Source organism: Odontomachus brunneus, unplaced genomic scaffold (assembly GCF_010583005.1).
Source record: "Odontomachus brunneus isolate Ranch 3 - 2012 unplaced genomic scaffold, Obru_v1 Obru_scaffold_026, whole genome shotgun sequence".
Classification (NCBI taxonomy): Eukaryota; Metazoa; Arthropoda; class Insecta; order Hymenoptera; family Formicidae; genus Odontomachus; species Odontomachus brunneus.
The window spans coordinates 1,272,993-1,296,380 of record NW_022639476.1 but is presented as its reverse complement, the minus strand read 5'-3'; the positions used below and the strand labels follow the sequence as shown (position 1 = coordinate 1,296,380).

The following is a 23,388-nucleotide window of genomic DNA, read 5'->3' as shown; positions in this document are numbered from 1 at the left end:
GAGAGAGAGAGAGAGAGAGAGAGAGAGAGAGAGAGAGAGAGAGAGAGAGAGACTGATGTGAATGATCCTCTTGTGTCTATTATTAAATTTTATTTTATAAAAGAAAAGAAGATAAAACGCTTGTGGAAAGTAGTAGTCCCGTGCCTCGACGCTGCGAAGAGAATTCTTTGATTATGCAAACACGTGTTTTACGTATTTTTGTATCGGCTGGAATTTAGATGTTACGGGCGTGTACATACGTCCACGGTGAATTAACAGGATCGGTGCGCTGCGAAACACATGTGCAATTATTTTCAGAGGGTGTTCACAGCACAAAACACAATTTTTGTTTCTTTTTCGAAGAGAAACTAAAACCGTACTGCAAGTTTAATATTTGCTGTACACCGACAACCGATAGTTTACGAAATCTGTTTTGTTACAGTCTTTTTTTTACACGTGTCGTCAGTTTAATAGCATTTCCGGTTATACGCAAACGAACTCTGGGACGAACCGTGTACGCTTCGACGTAGAAAATTCGGGGTGTGTAAAAGCGGAGACGATTTTTCGACCGAGTCGCGATAAGTAATCGGTTTTCGTCGCCGTGATTGATCCGAGGTTGTGTGTGTCGCGCCATTTGCCCCGAGGTTGAATGCACAATTGGGGCCATAAAAGTTGACACACTTATTTCTCACTGCGGATCTGTATTGATAGATCGTTAACAGGTTACACGGAGAAAATATTATAGTAAGAATTGTTAAAAATGTTTAAAAATTTAATATTTAAAACAATCAGTTAAATATTCAATTAAATTAAATATTTAAAAATGTTATATACGTTTTTTATATCATATATCAGATAATATCATATACCAGATAGATCATCAAATTTACTATTTTTGTTAAAAACAGAAATGCTGCAAAAAGTTATGCAAAAAATTCTGTAACAAGAAACATAAATTTAACGTAACTTTTACTAAAATCTTTTTTTTTTGTGCAGAGAAAATTTCACAAAATATTTCGCTACATCTTTAACGGATAAATAGAAGATTTTGACCTGTCATGTTGAAAGGATTAATCCCTCACGATATGTCTGGAAAAATTTTGTGGTAAAATATTAAAATACTAATATTAATATTACTCCTGATTTATTAATTAAACTAATTAAATATTTATAAATAAAATATTAATTAAATCAAATATTAATAAATTAAATATTAATCAAATTCAATACTGCACTGTTCCTTAATTTATTAGCAAATAAAAATTAGATTTATTTTGTATTCCATTTTTGAAAATTTTGTAAAAAGAATAGTAAAGAGAAAAGAAATCTAAATATGTACTTATTTAAAGAAAAACCTCACTCTAGAGATGAATCATTTTAAATCACCACTGGAGAGATAAATATTCTCCTGTAATGTTTTCATTGCATTTGAGGTTTGCTTTCCGAAATATATCGAGAGAAAGTGTGTCAATCTTTATGGCTTTAGTTATATATCGCGACAGATTTAGGAAAGCAGGTTAAGGGTTAAGTCTGATGTCGTGAGAAGAAAGTACGGGCTAAACTCGCACGAACCTGCGGAGATGACCTGGTATAGGCAGGGTTGCTTGGAATGGCCGACCGAGTTGCTGGCCCAGCAGCCTAGGACCCCGTAATCCATATCAGTGGACGGGGTGTAGTTAAGCCTGCTGATAGTGCCTTGGCTGGTGTATTTGGTGGACGGAACGTCGTTGAGGTCGCCGCTGCTGTTGAAGGTCCAATGGAAGGTCACTGTGGTAGGGCTGGCCTCGACCTCGCAGACCAGACTTATGGTCTCGTGCTTGAGGGCGCCGTGCACCTCTTCAGGCACGTTGTACGGGGGCGGGGTGGCATTTTGGTGTCGCCAGCCGCCAGAGTTGAGCACGTGCTTGCAAACGGGCGCGACTGCGGCATAACGATATAAATTAGTCCTTCGTTGCGAGCGGGAAATTCGCGTGAGAGAGATACGCAATCGGAGATACAATCGGCCGAGGGTGGAGCAAAAAACAGGAAGTTAAATATTTTTACACGGCCACGTGAGTACCCAGCTGATACTGAAATGTTCGCGGATATCAGAGTTCTTTTTTATAGAAATTCTTTTCGATTTTACTATATCTCTGATAGTTTTTAGTAGCGCAGAAGTAGACCGTCAACGAAGTCTATCATGCTAAGGCATGTGCAAATTTCGCTAAGAAAACATAGTACGTTTTTTAATAATATTTTTTAAACCCGTATTAATAGTTGCCACATGAAACTCATCTCATGTGAGATACTCAAATTTTTGTTCAGGATTAGATTCCAGTTTCTCAGTTGAATTACGACTTGTATTAATAGTTGTTGTTTGAAACTTGCTTTAGTTACTCAGATACTCAGATTTAGAGTTAAATGAGAGCTTTTCAATTAAATTGCGATTATAAATATAAATATCACATGTATCGTAATTCAATTGGAAAATTTGGATCTAATACTGAATAAAAATTTTAGTATCTTAGATGAGACACATTTCAAGTGACGGTTATTAATACTGGCCTATGATATATGTAATGTTTACATCTATAATCGCAATTTAATTAAAAAATTCACCTAACTTTGAACTTAGATCTGAATGTCTCATTTGAGATGAGTTTTAAATAATAACTAGTAATACGGGCCTCAGTATGAGCTGAAATATAAACAGCATATATGAAACAAAAAATCAATTACTGCAGAATGTCGATCTATTCCTCGGTTATAAAATTCTACAGTAACTCTTACTATAAGATTCGCGCGAACTGTCTAATGTTTCTCACTTTAAGTTCGCACGAAGAGATTCAACTGCAACGCTTGAAAGATTAGATTATGAAAGTTAAATTATGAAATTACCTTGGAAAGGCCGAGGTGCGAGTGTATTTTTTCGCGGGAAAATTATCCACTTTTTTATGTCGGACATTACAATAACCAAACGCGACGGTAACTAAACGTTCACTATTAATTAAAGGACAGTGTTTGTACGCACCGTATTGAATTTGGCATAATGTAGCGAACAATGTGAGTCATGCGTGTTTTGTTGACCAAAATACGTGCAAAATAAGTTACCGTTGTGTAGACACACACACGCACACACACTCACGCGCACCCACGGCACAGCGGGATTGGTTCGCGATTTAATAGATGATTTAATTAATAATTACATCGCGCTGGCGAAATATGCAGCTACGTGGAACGGTTTACGCGCAGTTCATTAAAACGATGTGTCTCTATTACTGTGCGCGGAACGAGAACGTACGTAATTGCGGACTTTCGCGAGGCGCCAAGGGTGAAGGTTCTGCTTGAGCGGAACATTTGGCATTCCCGTGTTCTTTCGCGGCTCTCTTTGAAGCGAGCGTTGAGTCGGCAAGAACCTACTCTACTCTGTGTGTACACACGCAATAACATTCCGCCGCGTCGGTGTGAAGCTGCGTCGCCGTCGTCGTCCATTTCCAGCGCAGCGTCGCTAAATTTTCGGAAAATATCCCGACGTTGTAAAACACTGCTGGACACCACGTCGGACAAAGGATCCGGATTTGCCTCGATTCTCCTTTGCATAAGCGTTATACGTTGTACACACCGTGGGTGGTACACGGGACGCGGATAAAGGATCGATAACTGTCCGCGGGTCCCTGCCGATGTAACCAACCGTTTTATTTATACTTTCCGATACTGCAAAACCGAGCGCGAGGATTTATGCGACGCGCGAATACGCTGTAAAATATCGGCGACGTCGCCCAAGTAGTAGCGGTCCGCCACATGGTCAGCCTCGAGGCGGCACCGGAGAAAGCAGCCGGGGATTCTCTAAATTGCAATCGTCCATCTCGCGTCCATCTTATCACACCTGAAATTTCTCGTCTGATCCTCCGATCTCTCAATTAATGAGCGCTTGTACGGCATTAACAGTTTATTGTAAACAACTAACAATATTTTACATATTTTTTCAAAATTCTCCGTAAGTCCTACTTTTTATAGTAAACTATTAAAACATTGATATATTTCCTCTCAAAAAGTTTCTCAAGTTTCTTGTCAAAAACGCAAAAATTTGTTTTTTCATATTGAGAAAATGGTCGTTATTTCCGGGTAATGTTAAAAACGAGATCGCTTATTTGAAAACCTTATAGTCATAATTTTTTTCAAATGTAATTAGCGACTCCGGAATTCTTCATATGCCAAATTTAAGGAAATTTCACTTGAAAACTTGAAAAATAAGACATATGGCTCAAAGGATTAATATCGGGAAAATAACGAGGAAAATCGTCTGTCTGCGTGTTTTGCAGTAATTACAAATTTTTGACCTAAATTTCTTAATATAAAACCCCTAATTAATGAGCGCTCGTTTAGTCTTATATCTTTTAAATGTCAACTCCAGGTATCTCGTTATCTTCTCATCGGATTTCTGCAAACTCGAAACGATAGCTTAATGTCGGGAAAATAACGAGGAAACCGTCGGTCGCGTATTTTTTACCATAGCTGAAATGTCTGACCTAAATTTCCTAGTATAAATCCTCCGATTAATAAGCGCTCGTTTAGTATATCTTTTAAATGTCAGCTCGAGGCCTTTCGCTATTTTTTCGTCGGATTTCGGCAAACTTGAAGCGATAGCTTAATGTCGGGAAAATAACGAGGAAAACCGTCAGTCGCGAATTTTGCAGTAACTGTAATTTCTGACCTAAATCCCCTAGCATAAATCCTCCGATTAATAAGTGCTCGTTTAGCATATTTTTTAAATGTTAACTCGCGAGATCTCTTCCCGTGAAATTTTAGCGAGCTCGATTGAATATCGGGAAGCAGCAGAACTATCGAATGTGTGCGATTTTCGCCGCAGCTGGATTTTTTTACCTAAAAATCCTCCAATTAATAAGCGCTCGTTTGGTAAACGTTCAGTGATCGTTTATTTTTAAATCAACTCGGGACCTCGCGCTGCTTCCTCTTCGGACGAGAGAGCTCGAGGCGATAGCTTAATATTGAGAAACTGACGACGAGAAGACTCGACTCGTCATAGAATTTCATCGCGGAGGGCCTCGCGCCGTGCCGGCGAGCCATTAAGCGACGACGCTTTCACGAGGGTTCGCGCTCTCGCCGTCGGGCAAAAGCGCGTAAAATATACTTACACATAACCTCGAGATTGACTACGTTGGACTTGGCGCGGCCCTCGACGTTCGCGGCCATGCAGGTGTACCCTCCGGCGGACTCTCGAGTTATGCTCTGCAGCACTAACGAGTGGTCCGACAGCACTACACCCGCGGTGACGTTGTGATGCAGCTCCTCCTCCTGAATAAGCAAACGACACCGAGTGCATGAGCGTCAAAAGAAACAGATCCCGGCGCGCGGAAACCACACGAAAACGAATCTCACGCTGCGGGATCGCGTTGAACTCGAACCCGCCGTCCGAATAATATGAATTAGTCACGATTGCGCGATAATGCATCTTTCAAATGACGCAGCAGTTCACGGCAGCCTGCTTCAGCCGATGCTACGGTTGATCTCTCTTGCCCTGACAGCAACACCAAACACCTTTCACACGTACTATATAGTGTAAATTTCACTTTAATTTACTGCCACGAACTCTCTCTCTCTCAGAATTATGCGTGAAAACCATCAAAACAAAAGGACAGTAGTTACAACTTGTGTAATAAGTGATTTAATAAATTTTAAATCAAGCTTTGGACTGTATATGTTCAATATATAAAATAAGCATATTACTGTCAAAGTTAATTTTTTGCGAATTTGTTTGCAAATTTGTTCGCGATGTTGACAGTTTGCTCGTAAATTAACCTGGAAACGAGTTTACGAAATCACTTCTATCAGAGTAGTTGAAGTAATAGGGTTTTTTGAAAAGATGCAAGGAAAAGAATATATTAACTTAATTTTTCCTAGTTTTACTCGACGCCAATTAAAAGCCAATTAAAATTTCAAATTTGTGTGATTTTTACAAGAATTACAATTCCGTCTCTTTGACTGCTTTGGTAGTTCTAACATTGAATATTTCTCGGAGTCTCAGTCCGATGAACTTCAGGAAAGAGTCCCGGTAAATCAGAACACGCTAACGTTCACGCTCGTCGTGAAACGAGCGATGAAAGCGTTACACCGACGATCGCCTCCTCGCCAGGTCCTTTCGCCAGGCGCTGCGCGTTTCCCCGTCCGCGTCAAATTCCCGCCGGAGCTGCCGGCTCTCATTGTTGCCCGTCGCAAATAAACAAATTTGTCTTAGTCTTGGCATTCAGCTCCACTTCCGCCTCGGCGAAGATCGCGCTCGAGGAAACAACCGCGGGCCGCTGCGGGTTGTCGTCCGCTCGAGGAGGTCGGACAAAGGGAATTTACGATGTACACTTGTCCCCCCTCTATCTTCTCCCATTCCTATTTCCTCCCTTGTCCTCCTCCCCTGTCTGACCCTCTCTTTCTCTCTCTTTCTCTCCCTCTTTCTCTCGCGCTTCTCGCGTTCCCTCCACTGTGGAATAATCCCGTCGTCTTTTCTACGTTTTATCGTTCCTTCATGCTGATCTTCCTCTTTTCACCACATCCGCCGGACCATCGTCGATTTATTCCGCGCGATTCTTTATTTTGTTTAATTACAGACTGCAAATTTCTCTTCTTTCTGTCTTTTACTTCTCTCTTTCTCTTAAATATCACACACACACAATCTTTCTCTCTTTTTCTTTATGAGTACTACTCGAAGTAACGGGAATCGATCGCCACGTCGCGCAACATCGACGACGGTAACGCGGCGTGGTGGAACACGGACTGTCGGTCCATTTGCCGAAATTAGTTTGGACCGGGAAGGATGAAGGACGCATGGACGATGTTCGCGGGGAGACTTGCGCGCGTCTGCGGGTTGCGAGATCGGCGTACACAGCGGGAGGATCAGATCGAACGAAACCGAGTCGCGAACAATGTCGGGGGTGAAGGCGGATGTAGCACGTGGCCTCGGGGGAAAAGGTACGCGCTCCCTCGTTCCGCCGCTTGTTTTAGATGAGTAATACGAGCCCCGTGTATGCTTCCGCCCAGCGTTCGCGGAGCGGTTCTCGGAGGATGGTATACGTGTCGGGGGTGCGATACCCTCTTCGTGCGAGAGACAGCGGATACCGCCGTTCATGCGTGGTTCTTGTGTTCCTGGGTCAGCGCGAAAATGACATAGTTCCGGACAAATACTCTCCGCATGTCTAATCCCGAAAGTTATCCTATGCTTCTGGTCAGTTTGATTCCAATCACACGGAAAAAATATTGTAATCCTTTTTTTATATAAGTTCTTCTCGATTTTATATTATATTTCTAATAGCGTGGAAATAGACTGTTAGTAAGGTCCATCTCGCGAAGAAACACGGTAAATTTAGCTGGAAAAAGCAATTTTTTAAATTTAATATTTCAGGAACTCGTATTAATAATTGTATTAATATCTGAAACTAGTAAATTGTATTAATATCTCATATGAGATACTCAAATTATTACTCAGAGTTAGACCAAAGTTTTCTAGTCTTAAATTATGATATATGTAATATTGATGATTTGTATCAATAATCGCTACATGAAATTTGCTCCAGATGAGATACTTAGATTTGAATTTAGAGTTAGATTTGAATTTTTCAGTCAAGTCCTATAATGTACGTAACGCTGTATTTGCGATCCCACTGAGAAACTCATATCTAACTCTGAACTAAAATATGACTACCTCATTTGAAGCAATTTTCAAAGAACAATTACATAACCAAATCAAATAACAGATTAGAATCAACCGAAATAAGACTATTAAGGGAATTTCTAATCGGGATAACACTCTCGCTGCAAAAGAGTACAGTGAGAGTGTTATTAGACACATATGGAGAATGTATTTCTCGTCAAAGGAATGTTTGTCGATGAGCCTCACACGAGTTCGCGAACGAAGCCGAATTATTGCATTCCTCTTTACGGTAACCATCGGGAGTGCATCGCCATCGGTATTTACTTTGACTCTGGCAACCGGGCCGTCCATATTTTTCAACGGATAATCCGCGATGAATAACGCGTTTGTGAACGCGAACTATTCCCACGTCAAAAACTCTCGTGTAAATGGAATTTCCCATTTCGACGGCCATCGCCAAGATACGCAGCCGTCCTGTGGGATTCGTGTACGACGAGTATCTTCTCTCTTTGCCTCTCTCTCTCTCTCTCTTTTACCCTCAATCTCCCTTACTCCTTTCTCTCTCCAGTCTCGGAGCCGCTTTCGCGTGAATTCTCGCGTGTTCGCCGTCGTATTAGATGTTAAATATACGTACTCGTGTCGGAAGAGGGTGATACGAGCGCGTGCCTCGTCCCGAGACGAGCGCGGAATATATCCCCGTCACCGGCTATAATATACGAAGCCCCTTGGACGCGCGCAAGACAGAGACGATAAGTTCCATTCCCTTCCGCCACGTACGCGCGTCCTGGCGTGTACATCCCGTCGCGAAGTTGCGCTTTTCGTTCGGGTTATGCATAAGTGAGCGGGCCAAATCCTTTTTTAACTTTCGACTAGCGCCCGGGCTGCTTCTCGCGAGGAGAACTCCCGAGTGCAGAGATATCCCCTCGTCGATGCGATCGTACGTTCTCCACGAGAAGAATTACAAAGCGCGAGTCGACGCGCCCCGTGAAGTATAACGCGAGCGGCGTTAAATTCAGACAGCAGCGAAATATAAATCGCGCGATACCTCTCGTAAAGTTTCTTCCCGAAATAAATGTGTATGTATAGGTGTCTGACGATCATGTAGAACTCTCGTGTACATGTAGATTAGGTCAGACTGAAGGGAAAATAGTTTCCACTATTCTGCAAACAAGCACGTGAAATTTTGAATCATTAACTAAAGAGGTTCGACGAATAATCACGATCGTTCGCCGCGATCATCTTTAACGACCAACTCAACATTTCACATGACTGTTCGCAAAGTGGCAGATGAATTTTTCATCCAATTCGACCTGATCTACAAGCACACGGGAGTTTTATGTGCGTCGTCGGGCAGCTTGTACATACATACCGATAATACGAATGTGTCGTGTCCGACGTGCATTCGTCAGCATTGCCGCGCGAGCAATTTTTCATCGTATTTTCGCGACGGAGCGAAATACGTCGGTATCGAGTTATTTACGGCGTTTAACAGAGCCTCGTGTTCCCAAAATACGCGCGATGTCACTAATTGACGGCGATTCGATATTCATTCGATCGTCGCAAAATGCGAAACGCCGCTCATAATACGGACGGTAATGATGTTATATCATAGCCGCGATGTAACGCTCGCCACAACGTTAACGTAATAATCATGTTCGTCGATTTCGGATTTATATTCCGGTCGACCGGGCCCTTTAAACGCGCCGTCCGGGCCGGCGCGGCGCGCGTGCTGAACGACACACACACAACGTAACGAAATATTGAAATATCAAATAAAGCAGGAAACGAAATATCAAATAAAATGACAATTGTAGCTACACCAGCGTATTAAGCCGCTACGTTTAAGTCTGGAATAAACACACACTCGCAAACTCGCCCGGCGATCGAGTGAGCGTAAATCGAACGATTCGCCGCACACTCCACCAGGTAATCTGCCGTCAGGAGCGCGTCCTCGATCAGTCTTTTTTTTTTTTCGTTTCTCCATTGTACCCGAGCGCGAAACTCCGCGCCGCTGTTGGCGGGACAATTAACGTCGGACTCGCAAGAGAGCGCGCACGCGACGGCGCGCATGCGATCGACCTGCGATCAACAATGCTGGATTGTACAAGGGGCATTACACAATCGACATAAACAAGCCGGAATTATATCGATGTAATTGCGTGTGCGTTATTGTGCGTGTTCGAAGCTAAGCGAGAACGACCGGCTGCCGTGAAAGCCGGCGAAAGGCGCGTCCAAATATTTGTGCGCTGCGACGCCGCGTGTTCTCCTCTTTCAGTTTCCAGGTGAGCTGGCAGTTGCGAACCGATTTGCAGAATGAATCGCCGTCGTACGCTCGAGTGCTCGTCTATTCGCCCGCACGCGTACGCACGCACACGGAAAACGTATTCTCGCCCGGGGCACTCGTCAAATTTCGCGCACACTGTCATTGCTGCGAGCTGATTTTTTTCGAAGATGCTTCACCGACCGTTGTTACTTTGTTGCATTCGCGCGCAGCCTGGTCGGCTTTTGCTTGTGGAATCGTCAGGAGCAAATGGCTCAGTTTCACAGCGGGACAGGAGTGTCCCTTCGTCCTCCTTTCTTTATTTGCGATTACGATGAATTATTATATAATAATAATCGTAACACAAAATGATAACAGTAGTCCTTTTAGAAAGCGAAATTCCATTCGTTAGGTTAGGTTAGGTCGAAAATTGTTAGTAATTCTTGATTAGGACATACATATAGGTAAGAAATGGCTGGACATATACGCAATCTTGTGAACATATACGTTATTAGAGCGAATACATTCATTCTAATCGAAACATTCGCTCTAATCGAAACATATGGAGTGAAAAACTTGAGTAAGGCATTCACTCTTGCGATTTCGAGTAGCAATTTCATTATCACTTTGAGTGATACTGTCAATCGTCATTCGTTTTGAGTGAGTACCATTCTAAAAGAGTAGAGTAATAATAACCGTAGGAAAATATGTATAATTACAAGAATAATAATAATAGATTTCCACGCTTCTTTTTCCGCGCTTCCTTTTCGCGACTCGCGTTTCGAGTTGGCCGATCGGGTTCACATTAATGTCGAATTTTGGATGAAGACGCGGTCGAAAACGCGGTCACTGGTAGAAGTGAGTTGCCACAATTTTTGCGATACGCGAATCCTACTGACCGTGCACGAGTGCGTGCGTGCACCATCCGGCGAACGCAATGAAATTTTTGTCGCGCGAACGTTTTTACGGATTGGTAAACCAACGGCGACCGGTGAATCGTGGGCAATTTATCGGTTCGGTTCGACGAGCAGCGCGAGAGGGACGCGCGGGAAGGAACGCGGGCGGGAGGTGACAACGGGTGCTCGTAAATTTACAATAATTTCGACGAGAGTGCACACCGACGCTCGCGGCTGCACGAATGGCTGCAGACATTCCGAATCGTCCTTGCTTCATGGCGAAAATTCCATTCGGTGGAAACGACGAACTTAGTACTCCTCTGCCCGCTCCCCAGTGAGTCAATCGTGGCCCGAAAATTCACGGTAACCCGAATCGAGCTTTTAAATTATCGCGAGCAACCATATGTATTAACCATTTGAAGCACAGGTCTCATAATGAGACTACCAAGAAAAATAAAAAAGTTTTTGAGGTTATAATATACCAAAATTAAAGTTACAGGTTCATAAGTTTTTTCTATATACAGGATGTCTCACACTCTCCTCCGGGCATTTTGTGGTGACGTAGAACAGGTTGAGGTGAACATAAAAGTCCTATACCGTTTTGCGATATTCGCAATAATTATCGAGATATTAATTGTAGAAAACTTGTAAATAATCATGCAGAATATGATAAATGAGTTATAATAGCGACGACTGCCGTCGTGTACTTATACTTTAGGTAAAATTGAACAAAAAAGTCCTCTACCATTTTCCAAATAATCACATAGATTCTTAATTATTAATTAAAGAAGATGAGTGCATTATCACGCAAAATCGTGCAATAATATTCTTTAATTAATAATTAAAAATTTATGTGATTATTTGGAAAATGGTAGAGGACTTTTTTGTTCAATTTGATCTAAAATATAAGTACACGACGGCAGTCGTCGCTATTATAACTCATTTATCATATTCTGCATGATTATTTCCAAGTTTTCTACAATTAATATCTCGATAATTATTGCGAATATCGCAAAACGGTATAGGACTTTTATGTTCACCTCAATTTGTTCTACGTCCCCACAAAATACTCGGAGGAGAGTGTGAGATACTCTGTATATCAGGAAAAACGGCAAAAGTTACACAACTCACCTGCGAGTGGGATAAACGCCAGAACCTATGACTGAAGCGCTATGATTTGGTAATAGGTGATCTCACAGTGAAATCACTGTGTTCCAAAGAGTTAAGCGCGCTTAAGTATCGCGAATCGAAATTTTACTTTCGACCTGAACTTTGTAACATCTGTATATTCTTAAAGACTAGTTTATGTTCAATACACATGGAAAGTGAAGTCCTACTTAGCGCCTCTAAATGGCAGAAAACGGACAAAAAGCCACTTGTAGGTTCTAAAGAGCATCCCCTCGGCAAAGTTAGTAGGTTAAATGGGATCAGGAGAAGTTGATATATACTTCAGAGCATCAAAGTAGGCGTTAAATGGAACATTGAGATCGAAAATTGGATCAAGATTCCTACTTGGGATGTTAATAATTGAAAACCAACTTTCAAGAAAGCGAGAAGGATCGAACGCTGAAAAGCGCGACAAATTAAGCGAGGAAGCAGCGCTAAAACGCACAATTCATTTGTTAATATAATTACTTCCTCCGTACCGCGCGCAAAAGAGTTCCTTCGTATTTGCAAACGCGAAGATGTTCAACTCAAAATAATTACAGCCGGCTCTGCTCGTTTCCTCTATGTAAAAGTTGTCCAATTAAAAGTTCCCCTCTAGAATTCAAGACGGCGGAAGGAGAGCCGCGATGGCGCGGCGCACAAACGATATCGAAACGTCGCTCCTCGATTTCCTCGCGCGATTCGCTAGATCGTTTTTATCCGACACTGCTCCTCATCTCACCTCCTTCCGCCTGGCCGTCGCGTCGTTCTCGGGGTGGCGGCACGGCAGACCGGGCCGATAAATAATTCGCGAAATTCTGCCTGAAATTCCCCGGAGTCGCGTTACGGTATCCTGCCTCTTCAAAAAATTCCCGTTCCCTCCAGCGCATGCGGCTCGTTCACTCGCTCGCGACGCCACTATCCCAGGGAGAAAATCGCTCCGTAAGGGCGCGCGAGAAGAGCGACGGCCCTCCTTTGTGCCGGGTCCTTCGTCCTGCCTCTTAAAAGTTTAAAGAGGACAGTCAACGTTCTTCCTCTCGTACGACGGATGCTCGTCTTTTCGTTTAAATATGCAACATCGTCGCGCTGCTGGAACGGAGACAAACGATCCGCGAAATTGTCCGAACTTAAAGAGTACGCGTTAAAGAAAGAGAGAGAGGGAGAGAGAGAGAGAGAGAGAGAGAGAGAGCGCTCCAAAGAGGGAGAATGAGAGAGAAAAGTAGCAAGCACAGCCGGGAAATACTTCCTACCCTAAAAAGTGCCGTGGTCCTCTTCCGTATGTGTATCTCTTTACGTCGAGGTGAGTTACGTTAACCCTTAAGCGGCTTACTTCGAGGTTCCGCGGATATCCCGTAGGGTTTTGTACGCGTTGAATGAGCTCGTCGTGAGGGACTTCTTTCTCGAGTTACTGGGTATGTCAATTTTTTGCAACGGTTTTTCTCCCAATGCCCTCTTTCTATTTCTCTCGTAAAGACAACAGCGAATTATGTCTCACGAGTATCGGATAGATTTCCGGAAAATACTTGCATGTCACGCTATTCGTGCTGTTTATCGGACTTGATCGAATGCGCGAAACGATCAGCGTGCTGTCGCGAAGGTATTGCCGCGATCTCTCATAAATCTATTTGGCGGATTGGCTCGGTCGAAGATAGTAAGCTCGCGTCGTAAGCTCCGCGGTATTTGGATTCATCGGGGATTAACCAGTGACTACCGCTTCAAAAGCGATGCAGTTTTCCCGAAGCAACGCAGTTTACAGCTGCGATGCATCGCTCGACGACCTGGCGAGCTAACCGAGAAACGCTCGCAGGATTTCGCCACCTTGAGTGAGAGACGTAGATTGAGAGAAAGCGGGAAAAAGATAGAAAGAGATAGATCAGGAGAGGGTTGGAAAGAGAGCGCGGAAAATGATGGAAGACGTTATCCCGCTTAAGAAACTTCACTCCACGATCCTCAAGTGACCAAAGATAAAAGCGAATTTGCACGGTGATACTTTCGACGATCGGTCTTGAGTGAATGGGAAAAAAGGGGTATATCGCGCAAACAATGCTCTTCCGCAAGAATGATCGTTCGCCTTGAACGACGAAGGCGGAGTCTTTCTTCCTTCGTCGCCGTTCGCTTTCGTCCTTTTTTCACGGGGGGTGGTTTTGAGTAGAAAGAAATGAATTATATCGATGTTTCGGCGCGAATGCGATCGTTCGCGTCGGATAACGCCAACCTGACGAAGAAGAACACGAAGGATCTCGTTTGGCTTGGGTCAGTTCTTATCTTGCCGCCACGTTAAAATAACATTAATATCTTGTTACGGCAAACAATTTAGTCTAGTGATATCTCTGGTGTTTCTCGACGAAAATTTATATTTTCACGATATCAATGTATTTTTGCACAATCAATCTCCATTTCCTCTCCATCTATATGCCGAGATAACTGATATTTCGTGATCCTATTTTTATATTCCCAGCGGACATGATGACTCGCGCAATATATTTCGGCCTAATGCGTCGCATGCATCGAATAGCGCTGTAGGCAGATGAGCCCGATGTGCAATGTTAATGCCGGACGGAATAGGCGTACTAATTAGGGGATATTTCATTAGGACGCGCGCGTAAATAGCCGGTAAAACCGTCCCTGAAATTCCACCCGGTGAACGTTTGCAATCGTGCGTGCATGCGTGAGTGCGTGCGTGTGTAAACGCGCTCGTTCGCGCTAAATACACACGCGCGCATTTACCTCGTCACTTTTGTCCCTTCGGAACTAATACCGTGCCGGAGGCTGGATTGTTAATAAGCGGAATTTGCGAAAACTACCGGCTAGATTGGCGAATATAAATCGCATTGCAGTCGGTAAATAATATCGTACAACACACACTATAACGCTGATATGCGCGTGCATCTCGTCGCCGACAACGATGACATGTATATTGCGTAATTTAGGGCAGGTTAAAGGGTCGGGTTAAAGGGTGTTGAAGACGCACGAACTCTCTCTGTGACCGGCAGGTCAATTGTAACTAACTGTAGATTCCACCGTCGATAACGACGTGACTGGATCCCTCGCCTGTGTGTGTCTCGTCCGAAACGAATTAATCGCGTCCTTGGGCAATTAAACAAATAAGCAAATACTCGACCAAGTAATCAGCTTTGGCAAACTCTTTTAGCCACTAAACGCTCGATGAAGCACTTGTGGAAAAATGCACAGAGAGAATTTTATAGTATAAATTACTAGAATGTTGTCACCGAGGAACAGATTGGGATTCTGCAATAATTTATCATCCTTTCATTTCATACATACTATCTACAGAGACTGACGTTTTTATTAAGAGAATTATTTTTTAATTTAGAGAAATGTTGTTTTGCAAAAAGAAATTTGCCATGTTCCTGAAGAAATTTATCATGTTCCTTAGCAAGATAGGCTTTACTAACATAGCAAAATTGAAGAGAATTTATATTTAAGAAAAGCTATAATATTCTCTCCGTATGGGTTCTTTCATTTTTAATTTTTCTACAATATATCCAAAGCTCATAAAAATTGATAGGGACAATCATCACATCCACCATTTGCAATTACACTGCAAATCCAAGTGCGTTATTTCGATTGAATTTCTTTTTACCCGTTTTAAGTCACGTCAATTTATTACGTTTGATCGTATTAAATTATAATTTACACGTGTTGGACATCTGTTAAATAACGTGATTTAAAACCGCAAAAAACGTGCAAAAAGAGCTTGAACAGAATTGCGACGCTGATGCGTTTGAAAATAACACTAGAATTCACAGTGTTTTCAGTGAATTTGGCATAACGCGCAGATCTGATGATACTCTCCTCGTCGTAAACATGGGAGATGTCGCGCGCATTTAACGTGCAATCGTAGGATATCTTTATGCAGGGTTGTCCCACTCGGACCGTGCTATGTTCTCGGCCTCCGAATCATTCAGGATTTACGACCGTGCACGACTGCGGGTCTCCCGATTTGAGGGGAAAAGAAGTGGTCGATGCAGCGCCTACCTCGTGGAACCAGGTCAGCTTGTACGACCTGGGATTCGCCCTGACGTTGCACTCGAAGTAAACGTCGGAACCCTCCTTGATGTCCTTCGGATTCAAGGTGGAGCCCATCTTCAAGCTGGCGATAGGCGCAACTGCAATCAGAACGGCAGATCGAATTGTTGAGTAAGGTGCTCGTCGACTCCTGCTTTTTATTTCGCGGGGAGAGCAAAAATCATTATTCGAATCTCTGAGTTTCTTTGAGTTCGACTGGAACCTATAATGGTAGCCGATAAATAAAAGATAAATTCTTTTGGGCGGAATATTCGGTGCTTGTGTACTTGTCCACGTGCGTATGATAGCTACGTCGAGTCTCTTTTAATACGTCCCGCGTAGCACGCGAACAGTCGCGGAAAAAGGACAAACGCCGCGAGCGTATCGAGCGTGACATCGTCGGTAATTTATAAACGTCGCTTTGACACAGCATTATTTATGAACCGGCAGATACCGGCGCGCACACGATGCAATAATGTGCGGGTATAAACGGACCGGCGTTTAATGAAATCTGCATTTTCGGCGAAGTGGAGTCAAAGCGCGGAAACACGAGCCGGCCCGTAGTAACGCGCGTCCGCATTACTGCGGGATTTTTATCGCGTGCGCTTCTCTTTCGCGTCACGAAAACCGATCGATCACCGGTGTCGAAGTCGCGAACGTTGGACGCGTCTCTGTAAACGGGGAGTTAGTTAATTCGCAAATGATTATGACGATAATGAAAGGAAGAATAGGGTTGCGGAATTGGATGTTTCGTTAATGAATGTGCACGGAGTAAATTTTACAGTAAAATATTACGATATGCAAAATTTGCTATGCTTCTAGCGAAATTTACTGTGTTCCTCAGAAAGATAGATCTTATTGACAGTCTATTTCTGTACTACTTCACTGAGAGGAAAAATATCTGGAAAATAAGAAATATTTATTTGCAGTGGACAGTAATAACATCTATTTCCTTAAATCTAAATTCTTTTGTTTAAGTAGAATAAACCATTACTTTTACAACAAGCAACGATTTTAGGAAAACATGTTTTCTCATTTAACAGAATTATTTTTTTCAATGTAAAAAGATGTATATTAATACAAATAATTATGACGCTAGTATGTATTGAATAAAAATTTCTTATTTTTTAAGTATTTTTCTCTCTGTATGAAAACATAGTAAAGTTGAGAAGAGTTTATATGAAAAAAGAAAGACTACAATATTCTCTTTGTATACGCGCGCCTATCTCGTAATTGAACAATTGTTCCTCAGGTCGAATAACGTGTAATAAGAAACAAAATAAAATTAATTAACGTGAATAAACATTAAAAGGTGTACGCATACAATGAATAATGTACAATACGTCTCATTAAAATTTTGTCCGTTAATTCACAGTGCCACGTGGACGGGAAGAATGTAAAATGTGCGCGGTAACTCTTCAATTTGTTTTAATTAATTATAGTTACACAAATTCCGCTGTTAAATTAGCAACGCGGGCGGGCTGGATTATTTAGGCTGTCCTCGTTTAATATTAATGCGAAATTTCCCCGTCGATGACTTTTAAATATTTATTCGTTTAAAAATGCATGCGGCAAATTTCGGAACTAATTTAATAACGCGACTGCGTAAATCGCTTGATGATTTCGTTTACAATGCGGACGTGAAATTTCGTTAGTAGCTTTCCAATTCAATTAATTAGCTTTACTAGAATTGGGAATTAAGCTATATTTGAGCCGCCACGAGTACAACAATCGATAACTGCGCTCTCGCGTAATGGGATAACGTTATTACGTAGTATAGCATCGTAAATAGAATCTGGATGTTTGACAGCGAAGAAACGAGCTTAAAGTGATCCTTGAAACGAAACTCCGCGCGCATAAGCCTGTCAACGTTTAAGTGATAAAGCAGAGTAGAACCAGTCTGATGCGCGTTTTATGACGGCGAGAATGAAATTGCAAAGGAACGCAGAGAGCCACGGTTCTTGTCAATAAATACTCCGATCAAATATTTTCGCGAATATCCATGCACAGCAACGACTTGCAATCTGACACAATAATTATACTGTTCAAGCACGCGACGAAACTTTGGTCCCGCATTAATACTGCAAGTTCCATCTAACTCGAATGGAGAATCTCGAGATCTAACTCGCTGCCGCGTGTTCTCCATTTTGAGGGGTAAAGAAGTATGTATTTCAGAATTACTCAAAGTACAATAATGACGTGTAACACACAATAAGAGGATCTTTAAGTAAACATACAAAAATATCAAGTAAACATTTTCTTGATTCAAAAGGGAAAACGTTGGAATAATATCCCGAGTCGAAATGTTGGCTCTATGTTAAACCTTGAATTCTACAACGCAGTAGGAGTTAAGTTAGCAAAGTAAGTTTAATTCTAACGGTACAATTTACTCTTACTTTAGCTTTGATCCGGAATTTCTCTTTTCACCTTCTTTAGCGTCAACATGATGTTGCATGGAAGTAAGGCTGAAAGTAGAATCAAAATTCCAATTCGGGATATCTAGTAGATTAATATTTACTGGATATTATTTTTTGGAATCTTTGATTGTGTCAGCTTATTCCAACTAGTTCTAATTATATCAGATATTATTTCGACTAGTTGAAATAATATTTTTAGTAGATTTTCACTTCATTATAAAAAGAATACACCCAGTAAAAATTCTCGCTTATATAGGACATGGGATTATAGGAAACAGCACCTTGCAGCTGGAGTTCTTTTTCTCGGATGAAATATAACTCGCTGCCGTTGTCGCAAACATCTCGTGTGTGTATTTGTAACGGTACAGTCACACATAATCTCGATTGCAAACGTTGCGTATGCGGTGTGCATCGCCATCGCGTAACACTGCGAAATGGTAATTGCTGGCTAATTCAATCTAGTCTCGCAACACGGCAGACAACCAATGAGAATCGCGAGGATATACGTCGACAAATAAAAAGTGGCATTGATTCGCGAGTGATCGTTTCGTCAGAGATAGACAAACGTTACGTATACGCGTTCCTCTCTCAATATTTTTCTTCGATTTCCCGAAGTATCGATTCGCCGAAATGAGGAAAGAATTATTCTCTGAGTGAGTGGCAGAGAGAGAAAGGGAGACAGAAGGAAGGAAGCGATTTTTAATTAAAGTGACTTTAATAAAACGCGGATTATATGGACGGGAAAATCGACGGTGTAGCGTGTAGCGTAAAAACACCAAGTCTGGGCTCCCCCGCGAGAAATCAACTAGCAAGTACGAATAGCTCTTTCGTTTTCTTCCCAACCGTTCGACCAGAGATAATCGAAGGAAAACACGCCCGATGATCGTAGCAACGGTTTACACCGGCCTCTTGATTGAATAGCAACAAGAAAATCGAAGACTAAATTAAATCGCGAGTCTGGCGCGAGAAAATGCGAGAAACGAGCGGGACGAGGCGCAAGTGTGAGTACGGTGTGTCGTTATTATATTATCGGAATACTCATCGGGGTGTACACATTTCGTCGTGCTGTCGCCGGAATGTGGACGATGACTCACGGAAAAAGAGCAAGGGGGCTAAAGACGGCGCGTCGCGAATTCCCGCGGTAACTCACGTTCGCCGTTTCGTCTCGTCGCGTTCTGTCTCCTTTCGAGCGACTGCGAGTGTGGAATCTACGATCGCGTCACGCCGCGGGATTACAATGCGGTCGCGATTGTGATATTCATATCAGCGGCGGAGCCGTTGATTACGTCGGCGAACACGATCGTCGGGCGCGCACCAGGCAACGCGACATCCCGGGACAGAGCATAATCTCGAAATAAATCTTACATCGGCATACACCGTGCGCGCGCGTGCTTCACCGGATTGCGCGCACGTGTTGGCAGCACGCTCGATATAAACGCACGTGCATGCGGCGACACGCAATATGCAGCCCGACGATGCAACCCGGCGATGCAGCCGCGCTTCGAAATTCGCGGAATACGTGCGTCCTCGTGCAGCAACCGCATCCAACCTCCTCTCATCGCGGGAGAGGGTGTTCCTTCGCACGTGCATTCGAAGCGTACGAGTCGCTTGCTCGGAATCCTTCCGAGCCTTTTGCCCATCGAGAGAAGAAACTCTCTGTGGATCTCTGAGAATTGTTCCTAATTAAATGTACCCGAAAAAATAGAATCTTGTCGTGAGTGAAATTCTCTTATACGTGGCCTCAAAAGGATTCTGAGGTCAGAAGGGAAATATCCCAAAAGAAGAGCTCTAGTTGCTCTAGGGTGCTCCATTTTCTGTAACATTCTAAGGCAAAATTCTTGCCGAATAAGTATTTTTCTTCTAACGAAGTGGGCTATTAATCAGAGATTTACTAGATATTATTCAAGATCTTTTCCTTTGAGTTAAATGAAAATATGTTAACTTGAATGTTCTTTTTACTAGAAGAAATTTCTATATGTTCACCTTTATAGTCCGACACGTATGCTGAGACTAGCAGTTCAGTTCACTGTATAAATCTTTTAATGCATGTTAGCGATTTATACAGTGAACTGAACTGCCGATTGGCATGGATATAAGGAGGCATGAAATCGTGCGATTCCAGCTTTAAACGTGCCGGTCAGCATGCATATCAGAAAGTATGAAATTGTGCATCATGTGATTCTAGCTTAACGTGAAATATGCATGCCAACGTGCGCCCACTTGCTCAAATTTTATTTTATTTTATTTTCGTGTATGAATTTTCATATTTTTCGCCGTATACAACGTTGACCCACATTGCCGTATCTTCGTGTGCAGTCGACGACTTGATCCGCCGATGTAAAGTTGGAAACACGCGACGCACGATTTCATGCCTTCTGGCATGCATGCTGACCGGCACTCAGTTCACTGTATAGATCTTTCAATCCATGATAGCGATTTGTGCAGTGAATCGGATTGCCGATCAGTATGCATGTAAGAAGGCATGAAATCGTTCATCGTGTAATTCTAGCTTAACGCCACGGATATCCGCGTTCGCTCGCTTTGTTTTCAGGGCTTGAACGGACACTTTGTGGCGCCACAAATCTATACAGACTACAGGCTTTACTCTTGTGGCGCCACAGAGAAGCGCTTCAGAGTGATATACGTAAAAGTTTAAAAATCTGTCATAAAACCGGAAGAACATGGAACACAAAGACACAAGGATTTTACGTTGCGCTGAAACTTTGTGTGCGTCCCGTGTTCTTCCGATCTTGTGACAGGTTTGTGCCTTTATATATATATATATATATATATATATATATATATATATATATATATATATATATCTCACTTTGCAGCACTTCTCTGTAGCACCACAAAAGTAGTCCATCTGTACAGGTCTGTGAAGCTTCTCCGTGGCGCCATAAAGTGGCTCGTCTTAAGGATCTACAAGGCGGTCACGGCTACATTTTGAAATCGTAGTACTAGTCTGCGAATCGATCATGTGTCTATTTCCTTCGCGTGAATTCGTGAAAAATGGAAAGTTTCATTGAATTCAATAAGACTTCATTTTTCACGAGTTTGCGCGAAGGAAATAGTCGCACGATCGATTCGCGGACCAGATTTTAAAACGCAACTGCGACCACATTGTAGACGGTTCCTTGACGTTTGTTTATTTCCCTCTCTCTTTTCCTGTCTTTCGTCCCTTCCTCCTATTCTGCGAGAGCAGGCCTATTGGTATTTTTTCCCGAAATGGATTTTTAAACGTCGCTCACGCGCGCGGCGCGTTGTATTTTCCGTGCGTTGTCCGATCGAGCGAAATTGCCCGGATGATTGGTTAGCGGTTTCCGATCGTGCTCGCGATCTCGCCTCGATAAAGCGATCGCGCGGATGCGCGGGCGCGTTCTCGCGCACCTAGCAAACGCGGCAGGCAATTATCGAGCCGCGTCGGGCATTTTCATTTCTGCGGGAACACTCGAATCGCGCTGACATTTTTTTTGCCGAACACGCGCGCGTGTATCCGGTTACGCGCAAACCGCGAACGGACCTCTGTATTGAATTGTCTCGCGCCGTATTTATTCTCTACGCCTCTGGGGTGCCCTCCCGATAACAACACGCCATTGGAAATATGAAAAACGACATTGCACCGCGCATAGAAAATTCCGCGCCGACTGCTCGTCTTCTCATGTAACGCATGGATAATATACAGAATCCTTCCCAACCGCGTTGACGAATTCGATAGAATTCTGTCGGCAGAATTGGCAGATGTGAAACCTCCCGTCCGCTTCGAAAACATCCCAGAGTTTTAATCCTGGCAATCGGGACAAAGAGACAAAGGGAGAAGATTTACCAAATGGAATAACTCGAGATCAATGGAAACATCTGGATAAAGAACATTTCAAAAAAAAAAAAGAAAAAAATTGATCACGAATACATAATGTGAAAATGTGCCAAAGACAAACTGCAGGCTCCAAAATCCCACGCCGACGTACTCGGCGTAGCCATTCGTAGCAGTCCTTGGTGTTATTTGTTCGATAATGAAACTCTTTTCTCTTCGGCGATGGATAGATAACGACGGTCCATCGTCGGCAGCATCTCGATCGTCCCGGGCTAAGGCCTGGCGTTCGGATAGCGGCCATTGTTCGTTCGGACACCCCGTAGAGCTTGCGTGGGCCACCACCACTCCGAGCGAATTCGATTCATCAAAGTTCTTGCCCAGCGAAAAGTCTCGATAAGGAGGGCGAGAAGAGCGCAAATGAAAAAAGCGGAAATAACGGAGAAAGATAAAGTGGGACAGTAGAGAAGACCGAGCGGGACAGTGTGTCAGGTGTGAGTGAGCGAAAAATTTATTGTTCCGCGAGAAAATCTGATTTGAGTACGGGGAAGGGATGAAAGTATTATAACCCCTTTAAGACAAACAGTTCGTCGAGGGAGTTGAGGTGGACTCTGCAGAGCTTTCGAGAAAAGCGATGTAGATTGAAAGTATAAAATGTCAACTTCGTTCTTTCGCATCTAACGGATTATACGCGGAAACTATATTTTTTTACTTCACGAGGGAATATTTCACGAGGAACGCGCGCCTAGGGTGCCTGCAGGATGTAAAGTTGAAAAAAGAGGGCAAACGCGCGATAATAGCTTATTAAAATTATTCGGCAAAGAGGTGACGCATAGCGAGCAATATCAGAAGAGCGTGTGCGCGAGACCGTCTAAGGAAGCTTAAATTTAAACCGGCGCGGCGGCGGCGGCGGCGGCGAGAAGGGAATTCACTTGGAAGTTACGAGAAACGGGGACGAAGAAGAATGTAATAGGGGCAACGGAAAAGGCGGAGAAGGCGGAGAAGACGAAATGCGTCGGGGGGCAGGGCAGGGCAGGGCAAGGCAGGGAAGGAAAGGAAAGGAAAGGAAAGAAGATGAATGTCGACAAAGTAAGAAATGTCGACGAAAAAGCGCGTGTGCACGCAGACCGGCGAAGAAGATGCAGTGTGAGAGGAAGGAAGGACGAGAGAGAGAGAGAGAGAGAGAGAGAGAGAGAGAGAGAGAGAGA

General features: G+C 43.1%; 2 protein-coding genes across 5 annotated transcripts in view; one reads left to right on the top strand and one right to left on the bottom strand.

Annotated features, from left to right (window-relative positions):
• The window catches only part of LOC116842719, a 294,323-nt gene that overhangs the window by 21,262 nt on the left and 249,673 nt on the right, over positions 1–23,388 (top strand). The window lies entirely within an intron of this gene.
• LOC116842632 (hemicentin-1-like) overlaps positions 1–23,388 on the bottom strand; it is a 287,444-nt gene that overhangs the window by 16,802 nt on the left and 247,254 nt on the right. For all 4 annotated transcript variants that reach the window (XM_032812102.1, XM_032812103.1, XM_032812101.1 and 1 more), the window contains 3 exons: positions 15,920–16,050; positions 5,115–5,274; positions 1,552–1,899 (listed from right to left, as the gene is read on the bottom strand). In XM_032812102.1, the coding sequence (XP_032667993.1) occupies positions 1,552–1,899; positions 5,115–5,274; positions 15,920–16,050 (639 nt within the window). The remainder of the gene's footprint in view (positions 1–1,551; positions 1,900–5,114; positions 5,275–15,919; positions 16,051–23,388) is intronic.